Raw genomic sequence first — 19,393 nt, 5'->3', positions numbered from 1 at the left:
CTTAACTTACTGCCAGATTGTAGATTTGCCATTAGATTAACAACTGAATACAATGATGGAACACAAAAATACTGGCAGTACCCATCATTTAAGGAGGTTTGAAACCTATGATAGCTTACTTCATTAAATTTAATTTTAATTCATTCATTTGGTTTCTCAACTCCTGAGTGCCAGATATTTAGATGCATTGAAAAAAAATGACAACTTTACATGGTAAGTCTGAAGGTGTGACTTTGCCTTCTGTACAAGCTGGTTATTCAGAACTGACCACATGGCTAATTATGTTACACAAAGCCATGCCAGTTAGTTCTGGAGAATTTTAGTCAAGTAAATTCTTGACATGATAATACAGAATAATTGTACTTCAGCACAAAATCCAAGTATTAACTAATTGTAAAATCTGGGCCAACATCTAAAACTTGCAAGTTTAAATATAATTATTTGCATTGGCAAGGTGCTGCTAATGCTCCAGGAGCAGACTGCCAGTTTGAGGTATCAACTCACTCATCATATAGTGTCTCACTTTCCATATTGGATGTAACGGTGCTCTTGTTTCTACTCAGAAAATGGGCACTGTATCATATGTTCATCTGCCAAAATCATAAATCCTTCAGCTGGAAGGGACGGACATTCATTTACTCCTGCAAGTGGCATTATCGTAGGATCATCAGAAAAACACTAATGACTCCAATATGGCCCCTGCATATTACATAGTTTATCTAGTAAATAATATATATCGATGCATACAACACTAATTCTGCAGATGCTGGAAATTCAAGCAACACACATCAAAGTTGCTGGTGAACGCAGCAGGCCAGGCAGCATCTATATCGATGCATGCTTATTTTTATTACTTTTTGTGATGAAATATAAATCTTGTATAAGCTTACTTTTAAAATCTGTATATTGATTAGGGAATTTTCTGAGCTTAATGCTAATTTGATTTATGATTAGCTTGTTACAAGGTTTTATGTTAGGTGGTGGAAATTGTAAACTTCGACTGTTGTAATGGGTATAATCGTGATATTTGTCTTTCCCTCCAACTATTCATGTGTTGGCGGTTTTAGGGAATTGTGTGTGTACTGATTGCCTAGGAAAGGGAATTTAGTCTAACCATGATACAGTTGAATGTACAGCTAACACTAATGTATTAGTTTGGACAATAATTTGATTAAGCAAAAATTGATTATTTTGGAACATGTAGGTTAACTCTTCAATGTGTTAGGGCATTGTTGATCTTGGACAGTTTGTTTAATATCAAGTTTTCTTGTGCTTGCAGCTATTTGGAATTGTGTTCACACTGGCCCAAGGAAAGTTGAAAGCTGATTATGGCACATTGGCAGGAAATATCTTTCTTTGTTCTTGGATCTTTCTGGGACTCATTCTTACAGGTAATTAGCAGCTTTCACCATTTAAAACTTAATATGTAATGCGTTGCTGTTTAATAAAAACAGCATCTCCATCTATTAAACGTAAATAATAACATGGACCAACGAAAAGGCCTTTTGGCCTGTTAAGGCCATTCCCTCCACAGATCTTGTAAATTCCTCCCTATCCAGGACTGTATTCAGCCCAGTCATTTTGTGCAGGAGGCAGACATCGACTGGGGGGAAAAAAAAACTCCAAGAAGATAAAGCTCTGAATTTTTACTCAGGATCGCTCTTGTTCCTTTCATTCTTTTTCTTTTCTCCATACCTGAGGGGTATTGAAGGAAAATCTTTGGATTAATCTAATTATTCAGTTAAATGCTACTTAAGGTTTCAACAATGTAGTAACCATAAAGTTCTATGGTGAATAAAGTCCATCTTTCTTTTTAAAACTTGGAACCTCTGCACTATTTATATATATCAGATACTTATCCAGTTCTTTTTGTTTTATGGAGTTAATTGCCATTGCATTAACTGCATTTGCTGGGAATTTAAATTTGGAGAAAGGAGAGAAAGATGCTTTTTTTTTCATTCTCTTAGTTGGCTTATGAGGCTGTTAATTTCCTTCCATTTTTAAAAACTGCCCGAGCAATATCTTCGCCTCCTGAATATCTTTGCCTTTTTAGTGCCTCAAAAATGTTCTGAAGGTTAAGATTTTTGAACTGACAAATGATGTTTGTGATACCACTGGGTAGTTACATTGTGTGAAAATAATTTTATTTCAGTTTAATCATTCAAGAAACTTCCTGATACTTAAAACTGGTAACAGCATTGCATGGATGTGATCTTTGCAGAGAAGAGTCATTCTTTATGCAAGTCATTTTCCATCATTCATCCTTTGCATTCATTTTCCTAGTTATATTATTCCCTCTTCATAATCTACCATTCCTTTGAATTTTACCTTTACCAACACTTTCAGGATTGCTTTTAGTCTTGAGCATTATTACTCAACTGATTGTTACTTTGGTATTCTCAACAGAAATTTAAACTACTTGAAGTGCCTTCCTCCTTTCGTGATCTCAGTAATTGCCCAGCTCCTTTTCTGCAGCTTGCTTGCATTACTTGAATGAATTTGATCAGTGTTTGGAGTGTTGTTTCCAATAGAACATACACTTCAGACTGTGCATTCTTCTTTCTCTCTTGCTTTATTGCAACATTAAATAATTACATGTTTATGAGACAAAACCTGTTGTTCTGAAACCCTTCTCTCAGACATCCATGTCAACTTCATGCAGAATTATGTATGCTGGCATTTTGTTGCTGCTGCTTTGATCTATTAAACTGTGGAATTTAATTCCTTTGTTAATAAGCCTCTTCTCTCGCTCACATTAGAAGCAATGTGGCTTCATTTGGAATATGTCTACAGTTTTGATAATGAAGTTGAATAGGTTATTACAAGCACCATTTCTTCATCCATTGCCCCATTCTTATAAGAAGCAAGTTAATGGGTCCTCAAGTGGAGCGGTTACATCTTAGCTGCTACCTCTGATATTCTTTCTATTCTTGCAATCATATTCTATTTCATTTGTTTCTTGTTATGTTTTGAAGTAGTTTTTTTTTTTGCATCTGGATTGTCTTAGATTTCGGTTTTCATTCCAAAATACCAAGAGTCTAATCTTTGTGCTGGGAATATAACTTCCACAAGCATTTTTTTTTACTCTTTCTGTGCCTAAAGCATAAATTTGCTATTTATGTGTCAGTTTTACTGCCAATTCTTCAAGTAAAATTCCAAATCTGTTCATTTAGTACTTTAAGACAAGCGTTCCACTTATTTCTGAATTAAGGAATTTGTTTTATTCCTGAAAAATTCATTACATGTATATCTCAAAGGTAGTGACAGCCTTTCTGTTTGAAATTGTTCACTCATCCTTTCAAGTAACTTTAATATATTCATTCTACCTCACTTCATTGTTACATTAACCCATAGTGCTAATGGCCTTTTAATCACGGTTTTTAGAAAATTATGCCTCTTGTACATTGCTGCACGGCTTTCTTTTATACTTTATTCAGAGTTCTGTATTAAAAGCTAATCAATACCACTTTGTTTTGAATGCTGCTGTTTATTCTACAATGACAATTTAATAGGCACTTCCCCTGAAGAAATTAGTGGTCGTCTTAGATGCCAGCAATAACATTTTATATGGCTTTCAGTTACTTCTGTTACCCTTCATTTTATTTCCACTTCTCAGTCGGTCACTGTCATTAACTTTGTTAACAAAAGTCTTTCCATAAGATAGTACCAAACTCTAGCATGCCTGTTCTTTTTTTTCTATTATGAATATTACACATCTTAAGAATCTTAAAGGTTTTGATTCCCCATGCCCTCGGGGTTCTATATATCTTCCTAATTTTTGTCGGGATTGCTTAAATTCCGAAAATGCCTTTTTGCAACTTTTTTTAACATTCTTGTTGCATTTGTTGGGCTTTAACCCTACTGGAAAGAAGGCTGCAGTAACTTTGCCAATTCAAGACTTGTGTTCTATATATCTACACCATTTGTTGATATAAATTTTCAACTGACTGTAACTGTAAACATTGTGCACACTCTCCACCCAAAGTATTGTATATATTCTTAACCAATTTACCCAGTTTTTTTCCCAATAAATCGCAGAGCTCCTTTTACCAGCTGCTCCTCTCTCCAGCACAGGAAGTATATAGCCAGTTCAACAAACTACAGGTACTAAGTTTTGATTGTATGTTGAGTACTGTAAATACATTTAGTAAACTACAATAGGTTTTCACAAATTTTATGTAAATCAATTAGCAAAAAAGAAATGGTGTTAGGTTAATTAGTTAATTGGAAAGTCTTAGAAGTTATCAGTAGTACATGGAATTTGGAAACTGAGGGGATCAACCAATGAATAAAATGTGAATCTGGATGGATGATATTAGATCTTTTTCTTAAATTACATAGCTTAAGAATGAAATTCAGATAGAATGTTTATGAAACTTCACTCCAAGTTTTGATGGATAATAACTGAAGAATTTTTGACTAAATTAAAATTTGAAAAGGCCTATCATCGTGTAGCAGTGCAGATCACATGATCCCCAACATGCTCCTCTGGTTATCCAGTTGCAGCTCTGGGTGCATACAAGTACATCACACTTAAAGGCTTAGATAAGATAATGGAGCAAGGAACTCTGCACCTGTTTGGGGTTCTATAATATTAAAAAAAAGTCTGTTCTCCAGTGTGAGGTTGCTGCTAATGGTTAGTCCTAGGAGAGGTTGTGCACAAATCTTGACAACATACACTGACTCTGCAAAACCACCTAAATGTATTGCAGCTTTTTAACAGATTTCCAGTATCTCTTCTTTATACAGTGTGTCATCACTCTTCTGTCACTTGAAATAAAGGCATGTGGCAAAACATGGCGGCTATGCAAGTGACGGTAAGAAAACAAAACAGTGGTAAGGGAAGAAGTTCACTTAAGTGGATAATCGCAAATGAAAAGCTCACAAAGAGTAAATTATAAAGCTAGCTGAAACATCTTTCAAGGATCTGACCACTTCACACATTATAATGGTCATAAACTATTAAGCTTTCATTCTTGCTGTTTACATCCTGTGAACTCTTTTGAGTGTCTGCAGCTTTGCGACACACACATAGCTCTTGTTTAGTTTGCTGGCATGTTTTTATTAACAAGTCAATTGTGAAGCTAGTCTCTTTAGGTTTTAGGAAAGAAATATAACCAGTCAACATGAACGAACCAGGATTGTGACTGTCCATGGACAATCGTGTACAGGGTAAGGCGGCATTACGCTGCTGCAAGTAAGCAAAACCATGGTGTTATGAGAAAAAGAAATTCTAATAGGAATTGATTGTACTATCAATTGGAATACTGTCCCCTCACCTCTGGGGTCTCTATTGAATTGAGGCTGTATGTAGTGTATGAATGAGGTAGTTTTAAATACATAATTTGTAACTGATAATCTACCTCCTTAACTCACACAATTCCCCCACCTGGGCAGCTAGTGGTTTGATGCCAAGAGAAAAAGCTAACTCTTGAGAGGCCAGAAAATAAAAGTAGCTGTGGTGGAAAATATCGCACTGATGTTCAAAGCTTACAGTTAAGACATTGCTTTGGGGTAGATTAGAGAGTTTTACTCTGCACTTGACCAATATTGGCAGTGCCAGGTGGGCATAATGCTGGCTTGGGCTGGCAAATTCTGAGCTATTTGGTTCTGATTTACAAAAAGTTAAGTATTTGACAAGTTAGTGTCAGTTTATGTTTTTGTTTCTTCAGCAGAAAGTTAATACTCTAGTCTGTCCACCCTCTGATGTGGAAAAGTGACATATTTCCTCCAGCCACTAAAAGTGGCTTGCAGTTGATTATTGTTAAAGGTAATTAATTTGTGGGTATGACTTAATAATAAAATGCCACTTTGAAAAGTAAGTAATTGTAGATGTTATATGTGCACACTCAAATCAGTTGAGTTTTCAGTAAGTAGTTAGGCCACTGCAAAAATCACATTACTCAAAGGCCTCGGATACTTCAAACATCTATAAGATACAATAAAAAGTTTACTGCATGCATCTGTTAATACATTTATTAGTTTTAAAATATAAATTTTAAAAATGGAGCATCTCAGAAGTGATGTACTTAAATCTACATGCACTACCCATGAGAATGCAACTTTAACATCTTGAATTAGCATCTGTTTTACATTGGACCTAGCTATAATGCACCACACCAAAAAGAGGAGAAAGAATAGTTGGGAGTTATTATGAGGCAGTAATTTTTTGGGGGCTTCTGGAGGACATAAATTTCAAGATGAAGTGTGGATTTCAATCCTCTTGAACATCTGTTTTTCTTACCCTTTAATTTCTGGACCATCACAGTTTTTGACATAATTTATACTACTTGGTGTTGTCAGTGGTAACTAACCAAAGCAGTTGTCCTCGAATAAGGGTGTGACAATAGCAACAAGCATTTTGAGCTGCAGTCACACAGAACGATAATGCTATGCAGAATCTATACAGGAAGTTTTCCAAGCCTGGCTTTCTGTAGAGCTGCTTGTTCCAAGCTCAAGTTATGCACTGTTACTGGAAAATGAGTCTGATCTGCTTTAAGAATGAACTATTTCTAACAATTTTTTTCTTATTTATTTTGAAACATAGATATTGAAGGCTTATAGTTAAAAGAAACTAAACCAGTAATAAAATTAGTTAAATTCCACATCTCCAAGGCTAGTGGGCAATTCTGTTTTGGTAAATTTCTGATCTACTAATCACGTCCTCTGTTTTTAAGGCCTCAAAATCACTCCCTTCTATTTATAACTTCTAATATGTGCTGGATGATTTTATTTCTAAATTGGTTAGTCTTGCTATTTTCAGCCAGTGTTCTGTCTGGAAGCAGTGTGAGGTAAGGACTCTGCAAAAAATTGTAAAGTCAATATTTTGTTGTATGGTGCTAATATGCAGTTGAATTAAAATATAACTGGATGGTGACTTTCATAAAGGTTTACAGAAATCAATTCAATTTATTTGTTTCTTACTGGTTTCTTCATAAATTGATGCCATTGTATAACATTTGTAGAAAGATTAAGATGTGTCTGTAACTGATAAATCTGTTTTTATTATATAGAACTGCTTAAATAATGTCAATGAAGTTTCTTTCAGTAATTCTAATTTTACTTAACTTAGCATTGTATTTGTAATATCCTTATTTTGAAAACCGAGTCTCCATTTTAATATGTGCATTTTTGAAAGCTTCGTATTTTGGCTTTTAAGAGATGCTGAACAAACTTTGCTGTATCTGAATTTTTCTGATATTATTGCTTAATTGACTGCATAGGCAAACTAACAACTTTTTTAAGAAAAGTCATATTTGCCTTAGGTTCGTATTCTGATAAAATGTGCCCATAATGCAAATAGATTTTTTCATAATTTTTATTTTCTTTACAGTTTTCATAAAAGCAGACTTAAGAAGACAACAAGCAAATTCGGCTGCAAATGCTCAGGTATGTTAATCCTATTTTTTGGGTGTGTTGATTAAATCCTATTTTTTGGGTTTACAATCAGTTCTTTGCCTGAATATTCTGAATTGCATCACAAGATATGAAGGGGATGGGTGCATGTTGAGTCAGTTAGACTGCCTTCTCTATCACATTTTTCATTTGCTGTGATTTGGATCATGTTCTGCTATTCAGGGAAATTCTGTATTTGTGGAAAGTTTCTAAAAAGGTAATATATTCCAAGTTTTCTGTCACATAAGTGAACAATTAAAATTATTTTGGTGTATCATCTTTCTCTGCCCTTCAATATCTATTATCTAGAGTCATTGAGCCAGTATTGGTTTTTGTTTGACATTGTCCTAGTACTAATGAAATAATATCCAGTGGTCTGGGTGCTACAATTGTGTGGCAGTTAGAGGATAGTGTTACAGCTTGGGCATTTGAGTTCACTTCTGCTGCCTGCAATGAGTTTATACGTTCTTCTTATGACTGTGTGGGCTTCCTCTGGGTGCTTCGGTTTTCTCATAACAGTCCAAATATGTATCAGTTCATAGGTTAATTGATCATTGTAAATTTCCTGTAATTAGGCTGCTGTTAAAGTGAGTAGGATATTGACCCAGAAGGGCCTGTTCCATGCAATATCTGTAAATAATTTATACTAGAAATTCTGCAGTGTGAAATTCTATGGTTTGATTTCCGTAAGAACTTGGAAACACGAAGTGGTCTTACTTCTCCACGTGTTTTTTTAAATAATGTTTTCATAGTTATAATAGGGGAGCACTTATAAGTATATTTATTTTCTCTCTTCAGTTTGCTGATCGTGATTCACTAGAAAGAGTTTCTACTGCACAAAATGAGCTTCATGCACCAGAAGAAACTACAATCTAATTAATATGGGAGAACAGATGGCAGTGGTACAGCGCACAACTAGTAAATGGCACTGAAATAAATATGAAGAGCTGCTAATGGTGCAATGGTTAGAAAAATGTGATAATTTATTAACAGTGACCAATATTTATTAGTAGTTCAAATAATGGACTCATTTTAACTGGTTTCAAGAGCATTAGATTGTTTTAGTCCAGTAAAATTAATATTTTTGCAAAATAAATGATTAGAAGTTTGATTAGTTTGGACAAATCATTTCTACAGAAGATTTAAACTGGACCACATTTCCATTTTTATATATAAAAATGTATGAGAGCCAAGTAACTTGAACATCTTTGCCAGTCTTGTATATGGACTTTCTGCTTAAGTGTTATTTTTAATCGTTACTTTACCAGTGTCTGGTAATTTTCCAAATGTAAGCACACTGTATTTTTGACATTCTCATTACTTTTTAAAAAAGAATTGCTTTGTTTTTCTTAGTTATTGCTCTTGGGCATGTTGGATGAGTTCTGAGAACGGGTCAGTGTTCTGAAAAGTGAGGGAGAATTCAGTCTCCTGAAAATGTAAACGCTAGCCTTCTTAATGTTCAAAGAAGAATTTAGTTTTTTAAGTTAAATTGTGTATAAATAGCTCTTGCACAATTTGTAACATCCTTAAAAGCAATTTCCATGGAAATGCAATTGATACTTGTTAAGTAGTCAAAACTGTAATGTGCTCAGCAGTAACTCGCACAAATTTGATATGTTTGTAATACATGGTTATATATATATCAGCCGAGAGTTTGAACTTTCCGTTTTTATCCATAGTCATGCTATGGATATCAACTAGTATATATGTGGAAATATTAGTGGACAAAAGTTATTCATACACTTCACTTTGCACTTAATTCACATTCACAGGAATGAATACAGTAGGTTTAAGTTTCACAGGTGATATTCTATCCTGAACTTCATAAGAAGCTAGAGAGTAAAATTGTAAAGTTTGTTGTCTAGTGCAGTCTATGTACTGTAAGCCCCCAAATGTTGGGGGTAACAAATATCTGTTCATCACAATAGTTGTGCCTTTATTATTGATATGAAAAGATGCAACGGATTTTAACTATGTAGGTGCATTAAATTCTAAGAACTGTATAAGATCTAAATGATTAACCTCATGTAAGATCATTAGTCCACCAGATGGTACTGTATATATTGGCAATGTAGAACCAAAGTTATTAATTATGTACCTATCCTCTCCTCATACGTTGTTAATCTCAGTCGGAGCATCTGTAAAGTTGGAGACAATTCTGGTTATCCACTTGCAAATACTCATAGTTCTGTCACTTTACCAGATGATAACCATGAAATTATAAAACCTGTCACTGTGGAGTGCACATAGTTGTGGTTACTTTGGTTCATGTTTCACATATCTGTATATAATTGTATCATTTTCTTCATCATGTGATTTTAATACACAATGAAATTTTTATTTTGCACACAGTGGTTTGTGTGTTCTTTTTTCCTGTCACACTCTCCTTCCTTCTCCAGATAGCTTTGCTGGAATCAGGAAATTTTGTTGGGAATTGATGGTGCTTTTATAATGCTATGGTATATTTAGGCATTTGAAAAGAAAATGGGTGAGCCTGAAACTTCAATGGTTGTTTGATGAGGGAATTTGTATGAACAGCAATTAAGGCACCATAATCAGTATTTTAAAGCTGCTGCTTAATCTGGTTTTGAAGTTTTATATTTCAATTTGAAATGAGAAGAGATTAAATCTTTTACATGAACTCTGGGAAGGACTAGCTTGTGAATATTTTTGTGCTGTCCTTTCACCTTTGGGAATGGATTCCAAACATACCCTGACTGAGGAATGAAAATCTCACTTGGAGGTTCTGTTGATGTCTTGAGAACTAACTGTGTTGTCTCCAGCACAGGATTTGGATCAGGTCCGTATGACAAAGTTGGCAGAAATTAGAAAATCAAGTTGATCAGTAAAAGAAGTGGCAAGAAGAAATGTGTACTCGTGATTTGGATTTTGGTCATTGTAGGGTAAATTTATTCTGTTACTTTCAAAATTGAAATGTGAATTTAAAATGTTGCTGGAAATGGTATTAACATAATAGAAGAAATTAGTTAGGAGTGTGAGATCTTAAAATGCTTGGGTCACCATGAAGCTTATTTCTCATCACACCACCTAAGGCAGAATTTAGTTGTAGAGTTTAGGAGTTTTTGCAGGTCTGCTCTGCTGGATGTCATCAGCCAGTGCTCCTGAAAGCTCTGTTTTGTCACTGGATTAACCTAAATTTTTGTAGTCCATGACTCACTGGAACTATAAATATTTTTAAATCACAGGTCAGGAAGCAACTGAAGTATGGGGAATGTGTCCCTGATACCGGTGGTTAGCGGTAAGACTACGTTGTAGTTTGTGTATTATTAAACATTAGAAATATTGATTGAACCCATGGCAGATAATTAAACCATATTGATACTGTACCTGTCCTTTGAAGGTTTCCTGGGTTTTCTAGTGAGTGCATGGGAGGTGTTAAAGCATCTTTGAATATTAGGTAATTGATAAACTAAGTTAGTGTTACTCCAAGTCTCTATTGGATATATAAAAACTCTAAATTTTGCCATAGTTTTTTTTTTCAGGCTACAGTTTCTAATAGAGTATATTGAAAAGCTTTATTTGCTTACTGGATAGCCAATGTGTTTGGGATCCTTTTCTTTTTCATCTAACCATTTTTTCTATTTCCTATTGATTATTTTTGGAAGCCCAACTGTCTTTTCACTTTCTGCCTAGGTAGACATTATACAAACCTCGGCACTTAAATTATCTTGCTACTGCTGTGCTTGCTTCCTATGTTCTCAGCAGGTATATATTTTCAGCCAGCAGGGTAGTAATTGTTGTAGTATATCCTCTTTAAGCAAGGGCACACTGTAGAAACATAATTGACTGAATGACAAACTAGTGCAAATCAGAATTCAACTCCAGTCTTTATTTCTACCCTGGCTGTGCTATTGGGATCGCAATCATTGATAAACATCACAAGTGTGTTTATGTCACATGCTGAGCCATTTTTCATTATGAAATATTCTTTGTAATTGTGGTAAGTAGGGCAGATCAGCTAACAAATTATATTTCATTTGCATCTGAGACCCAAAATCTGCCCTGAATAGCTTGAACCAAAACGCTGGATCAGGCAACATCTGTTGGAGGGGAAGAAAGGAAGTGTCAGTGTTTAGGATTTAAACCCTACATCATGATTAAGAAGGAGGAGAAAGCTGGTATAAAGAAAGGGGTGTGATGAGATGGGCTAGAGGTGATTAGTGGACCTGCAGTAAGTGGGGTGAAAACTGACAGATTGAGGGGTAAGAGTAAGGAGACAGGCAGTTGGCCTTAGGGATGACTGGCCCAACCCACAAATCAAGAAACTATGTTATATCATTCACATAATTTAATTTGTCTTAATTGTTGTAACTACTGATGGCTCAACTGGCCACTAACATAGAATCACAAGTACTAGCAAACAAGGATGCCAATTGCTCAATGCCCATATCATTAAAAACTCTGGCTACTTAATTACCTTGTTTCCTGGTAGTGATTAGTAGCCTTGTAGGTCACAGCTCTCCCAGATTTCTGACTCTTCAACCCTTTCAGGCAGAGAGGTACTCACTGTTTTAAACAAAAGCTTTTTCCTTACATCTAATCCTACTATCAGTTGATTATCCAGCCTCCATTTAAAATTACCTCTACCTGAAATCTTATTTTTATTCCAACTTAATGCTTTTTCTTGGATCCCATGAGTGTTTAATTTCCTGATTATTCTGATATGTTCTTAGGAACTTTGTCAAAAACTTTTACTATATTCCAGCCATCCTTGTTATCTCCATAAAGATCTATCTTCCTCTTCTGTCGATTAACAAGCTCCTCTTGTGGTGATTTAGGCCCTGTCCCAGAATTATTTCCAACACTTTTGGCCACACTCTGTTCCTAACAGAACCTTTTCTGTTTCCTGCCACATGGTTTACTTTGAAATTGTGAATTTAATGCTATTGTTTGATCCATTTTCAGCAATAGCATTATACTTTATGAATATTGCATAATCTGTCTAATCACTGAGATAGCGTATCTGTGGTCAAGATTGCACACAATTTGAATATGTATTTTGACTGAAAAAAGATGCTACAATATGTGACAAATAGAATATGAATCTAGCTCATTTCAGCATTACTAGATGTCTATTTCTAAATATTATTTCTTCAGCTAACTGGCATTTGTCAATTTGATTTGGGGGGGGGTGGTGGGGGAGTTAAAGAAATCACTGTGTCCTAATCATGTTTGTAATTTAAATTATCATTTGAGTGTTTTTATAAGTTCACTCTTCAAGAAAAAAATGAGACATATTTCAGTAGTTATCATGTTTAATGTTTATTGTGGTTGTTTCAAGATACTTCCATAACTTGTAATGGGGAATTTTATTCATAATTATTACAGCAGTGTACTGGAGCAGCAAGGTAGACTGACGCTGTAGGAGCAACTGTTGAAAAGTATTGCGTGAGAGGATCTAAAGGTATAATATTTACTGAATGGCAGGGTAATGTTTGTTAATTATGTTCTGTCTGATGGAATGTTTCAATATATATTCTGAGCTTAAGAGCACTGGTCTGAGTAGAGTTTGCTGCTAAATATAGCAAGTTAACAGATTTGAGAGTAGTTTTCAGAGACATTCATTTTCCTCCTCTGATGCCATTCCTGTTCTCTATTTGTTTAATCACTAAGAAAATAAATAAATCTGTTTGTTTATTTTGTACTTTCAATTGTCATTTCATTGGTTTCAGTTAACAGAATCTTATTGAGTAGGAGTGGCCATTTCTACTCCCTGATATCTTTTTCATAATTAACTATTTTTTTCTTTTACAACAATTTAATTTTTTTCTAAACTATCAGTTAATATGGTCCCACTCCCTTTTTGGATAACTATTTCCTTCTGGTCCAAATGATACCATGCGCTTGTGTCCCCATGGTTATTCACTCACAGTAGAACCTACATCAAGAACGATTAATCATTATCAGTTTTTCCCCCTTTGCCTAGATTTAAGGAGGGAAAAAAGGGTGCTCTTACCTGGAGGTATTGGTCAGGTTTAAATTTTAGTAGCCATTGCTACCAATAGTTAATTGTGTACAAATCGCAGATGTCTTGTTTTGAGTTGTGCAGTTTTGGCCTTAAGTTTTTATTATTAGAGAAAAGAAAATGTTACTGATGAGGAAAAAATGCAGCAGGGATGAATTGATGGCTATTTTTATTAATGGTACAATTATTGCAAGTTGTTAGTTTTGATGAAATGCTATGAGAAGAAATAGAACTTGTACTGGTATCTTCAGTTTACCCTTGCCTATGTATAAATGCATCCATATTTCCTGATCTTAGCTATGCTATTGGAGAACCATTTGGAGCTTGGTACAACTCACTTTTTTCCCTTTATCCTACCATCCCATGAAAATGTGAACATGCCATTGTTTCCCTAAAAGTTTTAGTTTTCTGTCAATATGTCAGTTGGACCCAAGTCCTACATTCAAAGAAATTGTACTTTTCCATTCCTTTTTTTTTTGTAGATAGATAATATGTACTAAAAGGATGGTTTACATCCTATTCGTTACTCAGACTTCCGATAATACTTCAAAATAAGTTGTAATCCTTGATTGTAGGAATCATTTTGTAGAACTATAGAAGAATGCTTGAGTGGTTTATCATTAAGCTAGTTGTTATTTTTAAGTAATTTTTCCCCTTAACTAGTTTATCATTTTGTTATACTTATGTGTCTATACACTCCAACTTGAAGAGTTTTGGTGCCCTTTTATTGGGTCTCATTTAAAGATTTTGAACTTGCATAATTGTTAATATTGTAATGCAATGATTGTATTATGTATGTATATGTGTGGTTGTTATACACAATATCTTCAAGTGGTTTTCTTCTTTGCCTACAATGATCAGCTTAAAATGCCCAGCTTGGTAAGATTTTACATTTTGTGGCTATACGCTCTAAAAAGGACATCTTACTCGGCATATAATGGGTATATTATCATTGTTTAAAATTACCTTATGTGGAATAAATTGATCCAGCAAACACCATTAGGCTATGAAAATGTTCCCCATTAAATGAACATTTTCCACAACCAAGGTGCCTTGGTTGACCGTAATATGGAAATGTTGAATCATCATTGTCGATTACAATTATTTCTTAATAGATTTTTAATTCAGTGAAGTATTAAAAGTTGCTGATATACTTCATGAATTCTCCTTAATCAATTTAATGTTATCTTTTGTCGACTAGGTATTTCCAATGGTGTTTTTCTATAGTATTGCCCCTATTTGAAAAACTACTGAATTTTTTTCCTCTCTTGCAAACACTGAATGTTATGTCTAAGGATTCGTTTAGCTGAATATTAACAATTGTTTTACACAACTGTTCAACAGTAAGTTGACATATTTGCTGTACCTGACATAGTTTAAACAAATACTTCAACACTAATTAAGAGCTAGCTTAAAAGTTCAATGACTTTTTTAATCTGTATGACAAAATTCTATTTTTTTAGACTTGTAGAACTATGTATCAGTATAGTTTACAAAGCAAAGCAGATAATTTATTAATTTGTTACATGTTGAACCTCGTGTCTCAGAACTGTTGTATCCTCAACTACGTACATGGTCTCAGACAGCGTGTTTAAGATGATTCAGATATCTTCTTTCCATATTTAAGCTGTTTAACGTTGTGTCTGTATCTGATGTAATTTAATATGTTTGTTTGCACCTATCTGTCAATGTTTTTTACTAATCTGGATAGATGAAAATGGATTGTGCATGTATTCAAAGTATGAACAATTTGAAGATCAATGTAATTTGTGCTGTTTTTTGGGAGGGAAACCATGGTGACTTTGACAGAAAAATCTTAGTGAACTCTGGAGAAGATTTAAGGTTTTCCAATAGTTACCCATTGTGCGTTTAAAACTTTGTAACCCTTTCAGAAGGGATTTCATTCATTGGATGAGTCATTGCAGTGAATGGTGTTTTTCCAATGTATATATTTATTGTAACTTGAAAATAATAGTTGCTGAAATGATGGTGCTTTTGAACGTCAGTGCTCAAGCAAATTCGGTCTCCATTAGGTTATCCTTGCACTGCGTTGGATGTCTGATGTCATGAGAGCAATTTTGCTTGCATTGGATGGATTTAATTCAGTAATGTGTCGATTTGCTCAGCTTTTGTAATTTCTATATTGCTTACTTTTCATGTTAAAAGTATGTGGTTTCTATTGATCCCACGTTTTTGGTTTGCATTAATTTTACACCGAGAGTCATCTAAACTAAACACCAGTCTTTTTAACAAGCAGTCATTTCTTCCCAGTTAATTTGAACTGAGAAAAAAGAACCACCCAAAATAAACATTTGGTGACTTCCCTGAATTTAAGATGCTGCTTTTGTTTAAATAATGAACCCACCTTTTTCAAAAGCAGTTGGCTATTTAAAAAAAAGTTTATTTGCTCTATTCTGGAATGGAAATATTACTTTGCTCTTGTAAGAAGGGGAACAGAGAGTGGGGATTTTTTTTGTGGTAAAGTTGTGTTCGTGTGGATTTTCTGTCAAAGTTGCTTGAGTTGAAGATAGGGTTTCAACACAAGTGTTTAGGTTATTTCTGTTTTATTGCCTTCTATGCGCTTTTGATAGGTTTTCTGGAGTGCAAATCACCCTATTGTATGGCTTATGGTAATAATCCTACATCTTGATTGCAACTCAAGTGTAATAGATTTTATCTGACAGGTAATCTGAACCTTCTTTCATGCTTATTGGTACCCAATCTTTGAGCAGCAAAGCTCTAAATCATTAGAATGTAATGGACATCAGTACAGGGAGGATGCCATGAGTATGCTATATAAAAATGCTTTCCAGGATTCTGAAAGTACCATTTGGTTCTTCAACTTTGGGTGGAGAGTTTCTTCCATGTGAACATTTAAATCATTTATCTGATTTAGCACTGTGAACAAACTGTGTATAACAACTGAATATCTAGTTTTTTTTGCTTCTATGTGTAATTAAGTTCTATTGTGTGTATATTGTATAATCTCTTATTTTGCCTAAAACATTTCAAAATAAAATGTCGATATGAAACAGCCTCTTGTGTATTATTGGAATGCCCTTTAGTTCAGGGTTGTTTTGAATGGTTTGGGGTGTACTTGCATCAAAGGAATTTATCTTCTATGCAGAAGATTGATTTTTGATTTATCTTTATCTTTCTGGTGTAACAGATTTCATTGTTTAGTGAAAGACCTGGTATTTGTTTTGTGATTGTTGAATAATCAAGTATTTCATCATTTTCAAATAGATCAAATTTTGTTAATGTAATATTTAATTGTAGGCTGTTTACTGAGAATGACTTTATGCACATTTGAATTAAATTAGCTTCATTTTGTTACTAGACTATATCCATGTATTCCAGCATATTACATATTACATGGAAGGAGGTTGTTCAGCTCGTGTAGGATAGGAGTTTCAAACTAGAGCAGTCTTCCAGAGTGACTGAGACTGAGTGTAATGGCTCAGTAGGTAGTACAGTCAAAGCCACTATTGTATTACAAATCAAATAGTCTTGTGGAAACCAATGGGACAGTAGTTCATAAATGTTTGCACCTTGCCAGAAATTTATTAAAGTTACCCTGTAAACTCTTTACAATATCCTTTAGAATATCAGAATTTGGACTTCACTCCATAAACATTCTGTGCTTTAAAAATACCTGAAATAATAACTTGTTAAAAGTTTTAGTTGTAGTCCTTTGTCCGTTTGAATCACTCTTGTGACAAAGCTTAATGGGCAAATGAATAGAGGATAACGTCATAAGGTTCCCCATTTAACAAACATTTGTAAAACTGAATTCCAGACACTGATCTATCTTTAGTTGTTCCCTCTGGGTAATGTGAACAACTGGAAGGTGTCACCTTGGCTCTAATGACAGATAAAATGGCCCCGATAAAAGTCTGTTCTCCTACCCCAGTGCCAGACTTGTACATAATTTAGGACAGCATCCAAAACGCTACCTAGTGCTTATTTCATTGCCAATTAAACAGATTGCTTTTCAACACCATTTTTTTTGTTTGCAATTAAAGGCCGTCTCCCTATGTAAGATTTATAGGAATAAAGCAGCACCCACTGAGGCTAATCTAGGCAATCTCATTCAAATCTTACTTGCTCACTGATACCTGTGCATTTTGTACTGACCTCACAACAGATCTCTTCAGAATACATATGGTTGAGAGTTACCAAAAAAAATGCTGCACACTCTCTGTGTGTCATTGTCTGGAAGCAAGGGATTTCAGTGGAGACACTGCATCAGGGCTGAGTGTAGAGGGAAAATTGCCAATTGAAGGAGGTAGGAGGGATCAAGAAAGGGTTAATGGATAGAAGCAGATGAGGTGGGGAATAATGGGTAGATGGAGCCAGGTGGGAGATTTGAGAGAGACTGGAAGGTAATAAGTGGAACCAGATAAGGGATGAATGATGGGTAGATGGGGAAGAATAGGAAGTGTAGACTAAGGGAGAATAAACCCAAATGAGTAGGTGTGTTGGGTAATGGGTAGTTACAATCAGGTGGGAAGGCTACCAAATCAGATATGAGGGTTGGTTGGGTAGAAAAGGAGTGAAAGGGCTTAGGTGGACTCTGAAAGGACACAGTGTGTGTGGGCTTAACTGAAAATGGAAAATTCATGTTGTATCATAGGAGGTGTTCTTCTAATTTGTGTTTGGGCTCACTCACCGAGTGTGGAGCTTGTATGGGAATGGGAAAGAGCTTAAAAGGTCATGCAGTCAAGAATTCAAGATGGCCAGTATGGATAGAGTACAGCTGCTTCATACAACAATTGCCCATTGTTCAGTCTTGCTGATGGTGAGGAGCAACACTGGGAACACAGAATGAAATAGTTGAGGCTCGGGGAGGTGTAGCTGATTCACCGCCTCATCTTTAGGTCCTGGACACCGGTAAGGGATGTGGTGGAGGAAAAGTTTTGCACCTACCATTGGAGGGGGTGAGGGAAGTCACAGGGACTTCTGAGTTCCAGATTCTGACCTCAGCAGTCTCTTGTGTTACCACTTGTGATTAGGATTCTTGCTATCCATAAGTTCATTGTCGATGATTGCATTGACAAGATGACCATAATAAAATCCAAGCCAGATGGTAACATCTTCCCTTATGTTTACACTTTCCCTATTTGTTTTCTACAAGTAAGGGAATCTGGGTGAGAGGGGAAAGATTTAAAGGGGACATGAGGGGCAACTTTTTTCACAGTGTGGTGGGTAGAAGATGTGGCAGAGTTGGGTACAATTATGATGTTTAAAAGCTATTTGGATAGGTACATAGGTAAATGCTTAGAGAAATAATCAAAGTTGAAATACATTTATCATCGAAGACTTCATACTTTATACAACCTGGAGACCCGCTACAAAACAAAGAAACCCAATCGAACCCATTAAGACAAAGGATTGTCAAACACCCAAAGTGCAGAGAAAAACGGGGAGAAAAGCATGCAAACAATGAAAGTGAGCAAATAGCATTCAGAACTGAGGTTCGCAAAAGTGAGTTCATACTGTGACAGTTGTATTGCACAACCACAGTTTGGTGCAGAGATGAGTAAACCATGCAGAGTAACAAGTTGAAGTTCAGAGTGGAGACGAGTAAACCTCATGGAGCAGCAGTTTGAATTGGACTATGCCTCATCTCAGGCTCCGATGCCCTATTCTTTTCAATTTGGCCTGGCATTTAAATTGTCTAGATTTTGCTCTTGGATCTGGGCCCTGCTACTTCGATACGTTCTTGGGCCAGTGCTCCGCCATCTCAGTTTGGCCCGAATAGGAACCAAACACAGGCAAATGGGACTAACTCTGGTAGATACCTAGTTGGCATAGGTGATTTGGGCTGAAAGGCCTGTTTCTTTACTTTATAGCTCTCTGATAATTAATCAGCTACTGGGTAGAAGGCAGTTCTAACAACATCCCTATTCTCTATATTGCCTGTGACACCATTTGTGTGAAAGAAAACACTGAAGCATCCCGAACCATATGTCATCTTCAAGTGGTGAACTGATAATCCATCTTTGCTTC

The 19,393-nt window shown here is 35.3% G+C and overlaps 1 protein-coding gene across 9 annotated transcripts in view; it reads left to right on the top strand.

The window, feature by feature from the left end:
* flvcr1 (FLVCR choline and heme transporter 1) overlaps positions 1-16,417 on the top strand; it is a 41,019-nt gene extending 24,602 nt beyond the window's left edge. Inside the window, exons 8-11 of one of the 9 annotated variants that reach the window (XR_011886827.1) lie at positions 1,280-1,391; positions 7,334-7,389; positions 8,194-10,654; positions 12,745-16,417. Coding sequence is in view for 2 of the 9 variants with exons in the window: in XM_072265157.1 (XP_072121258.1) it covers positions 1,280-1,391; positions 7,334-7,389; positions 8,194-8,271 (246 nt within the window). In the remaining 7 variants the exon portion in view is untranslated. Of the gene's footprint in view, positions 1-1,279; positions 1,392-4,038; positions 7,390-8,193 lie in introns of those variants that run through there. The other 8 variants (XR_011886829.1, XR_011886831.1, XR_011886833.1 and 5 more) reach the window with 8 other exon arrangements.
* The last annotated feature ends 2,976 nt before the right edge of the window (positions 16,418-19,393 follow it).

Source organism: Mobula birostris, chromosome 8 (assembly GCF_030028105.1).
Source record: "Mobula birostris isolate sMobBir1 chromosome 8, sMobBir1.hap1, whole genome shotgun sequence".
In the NCBI taxonomy this organism is placed as follows: domain Eukaryota; kingdom Metazoa; phylum Chordata; class Chondrichthyes; order Myliobatiformes; family Myliobatidae; genus Mobula; species Mobula birostris.
This window is presented reverse-complemented; position numbering and strand designations above follow the sequence as displayed.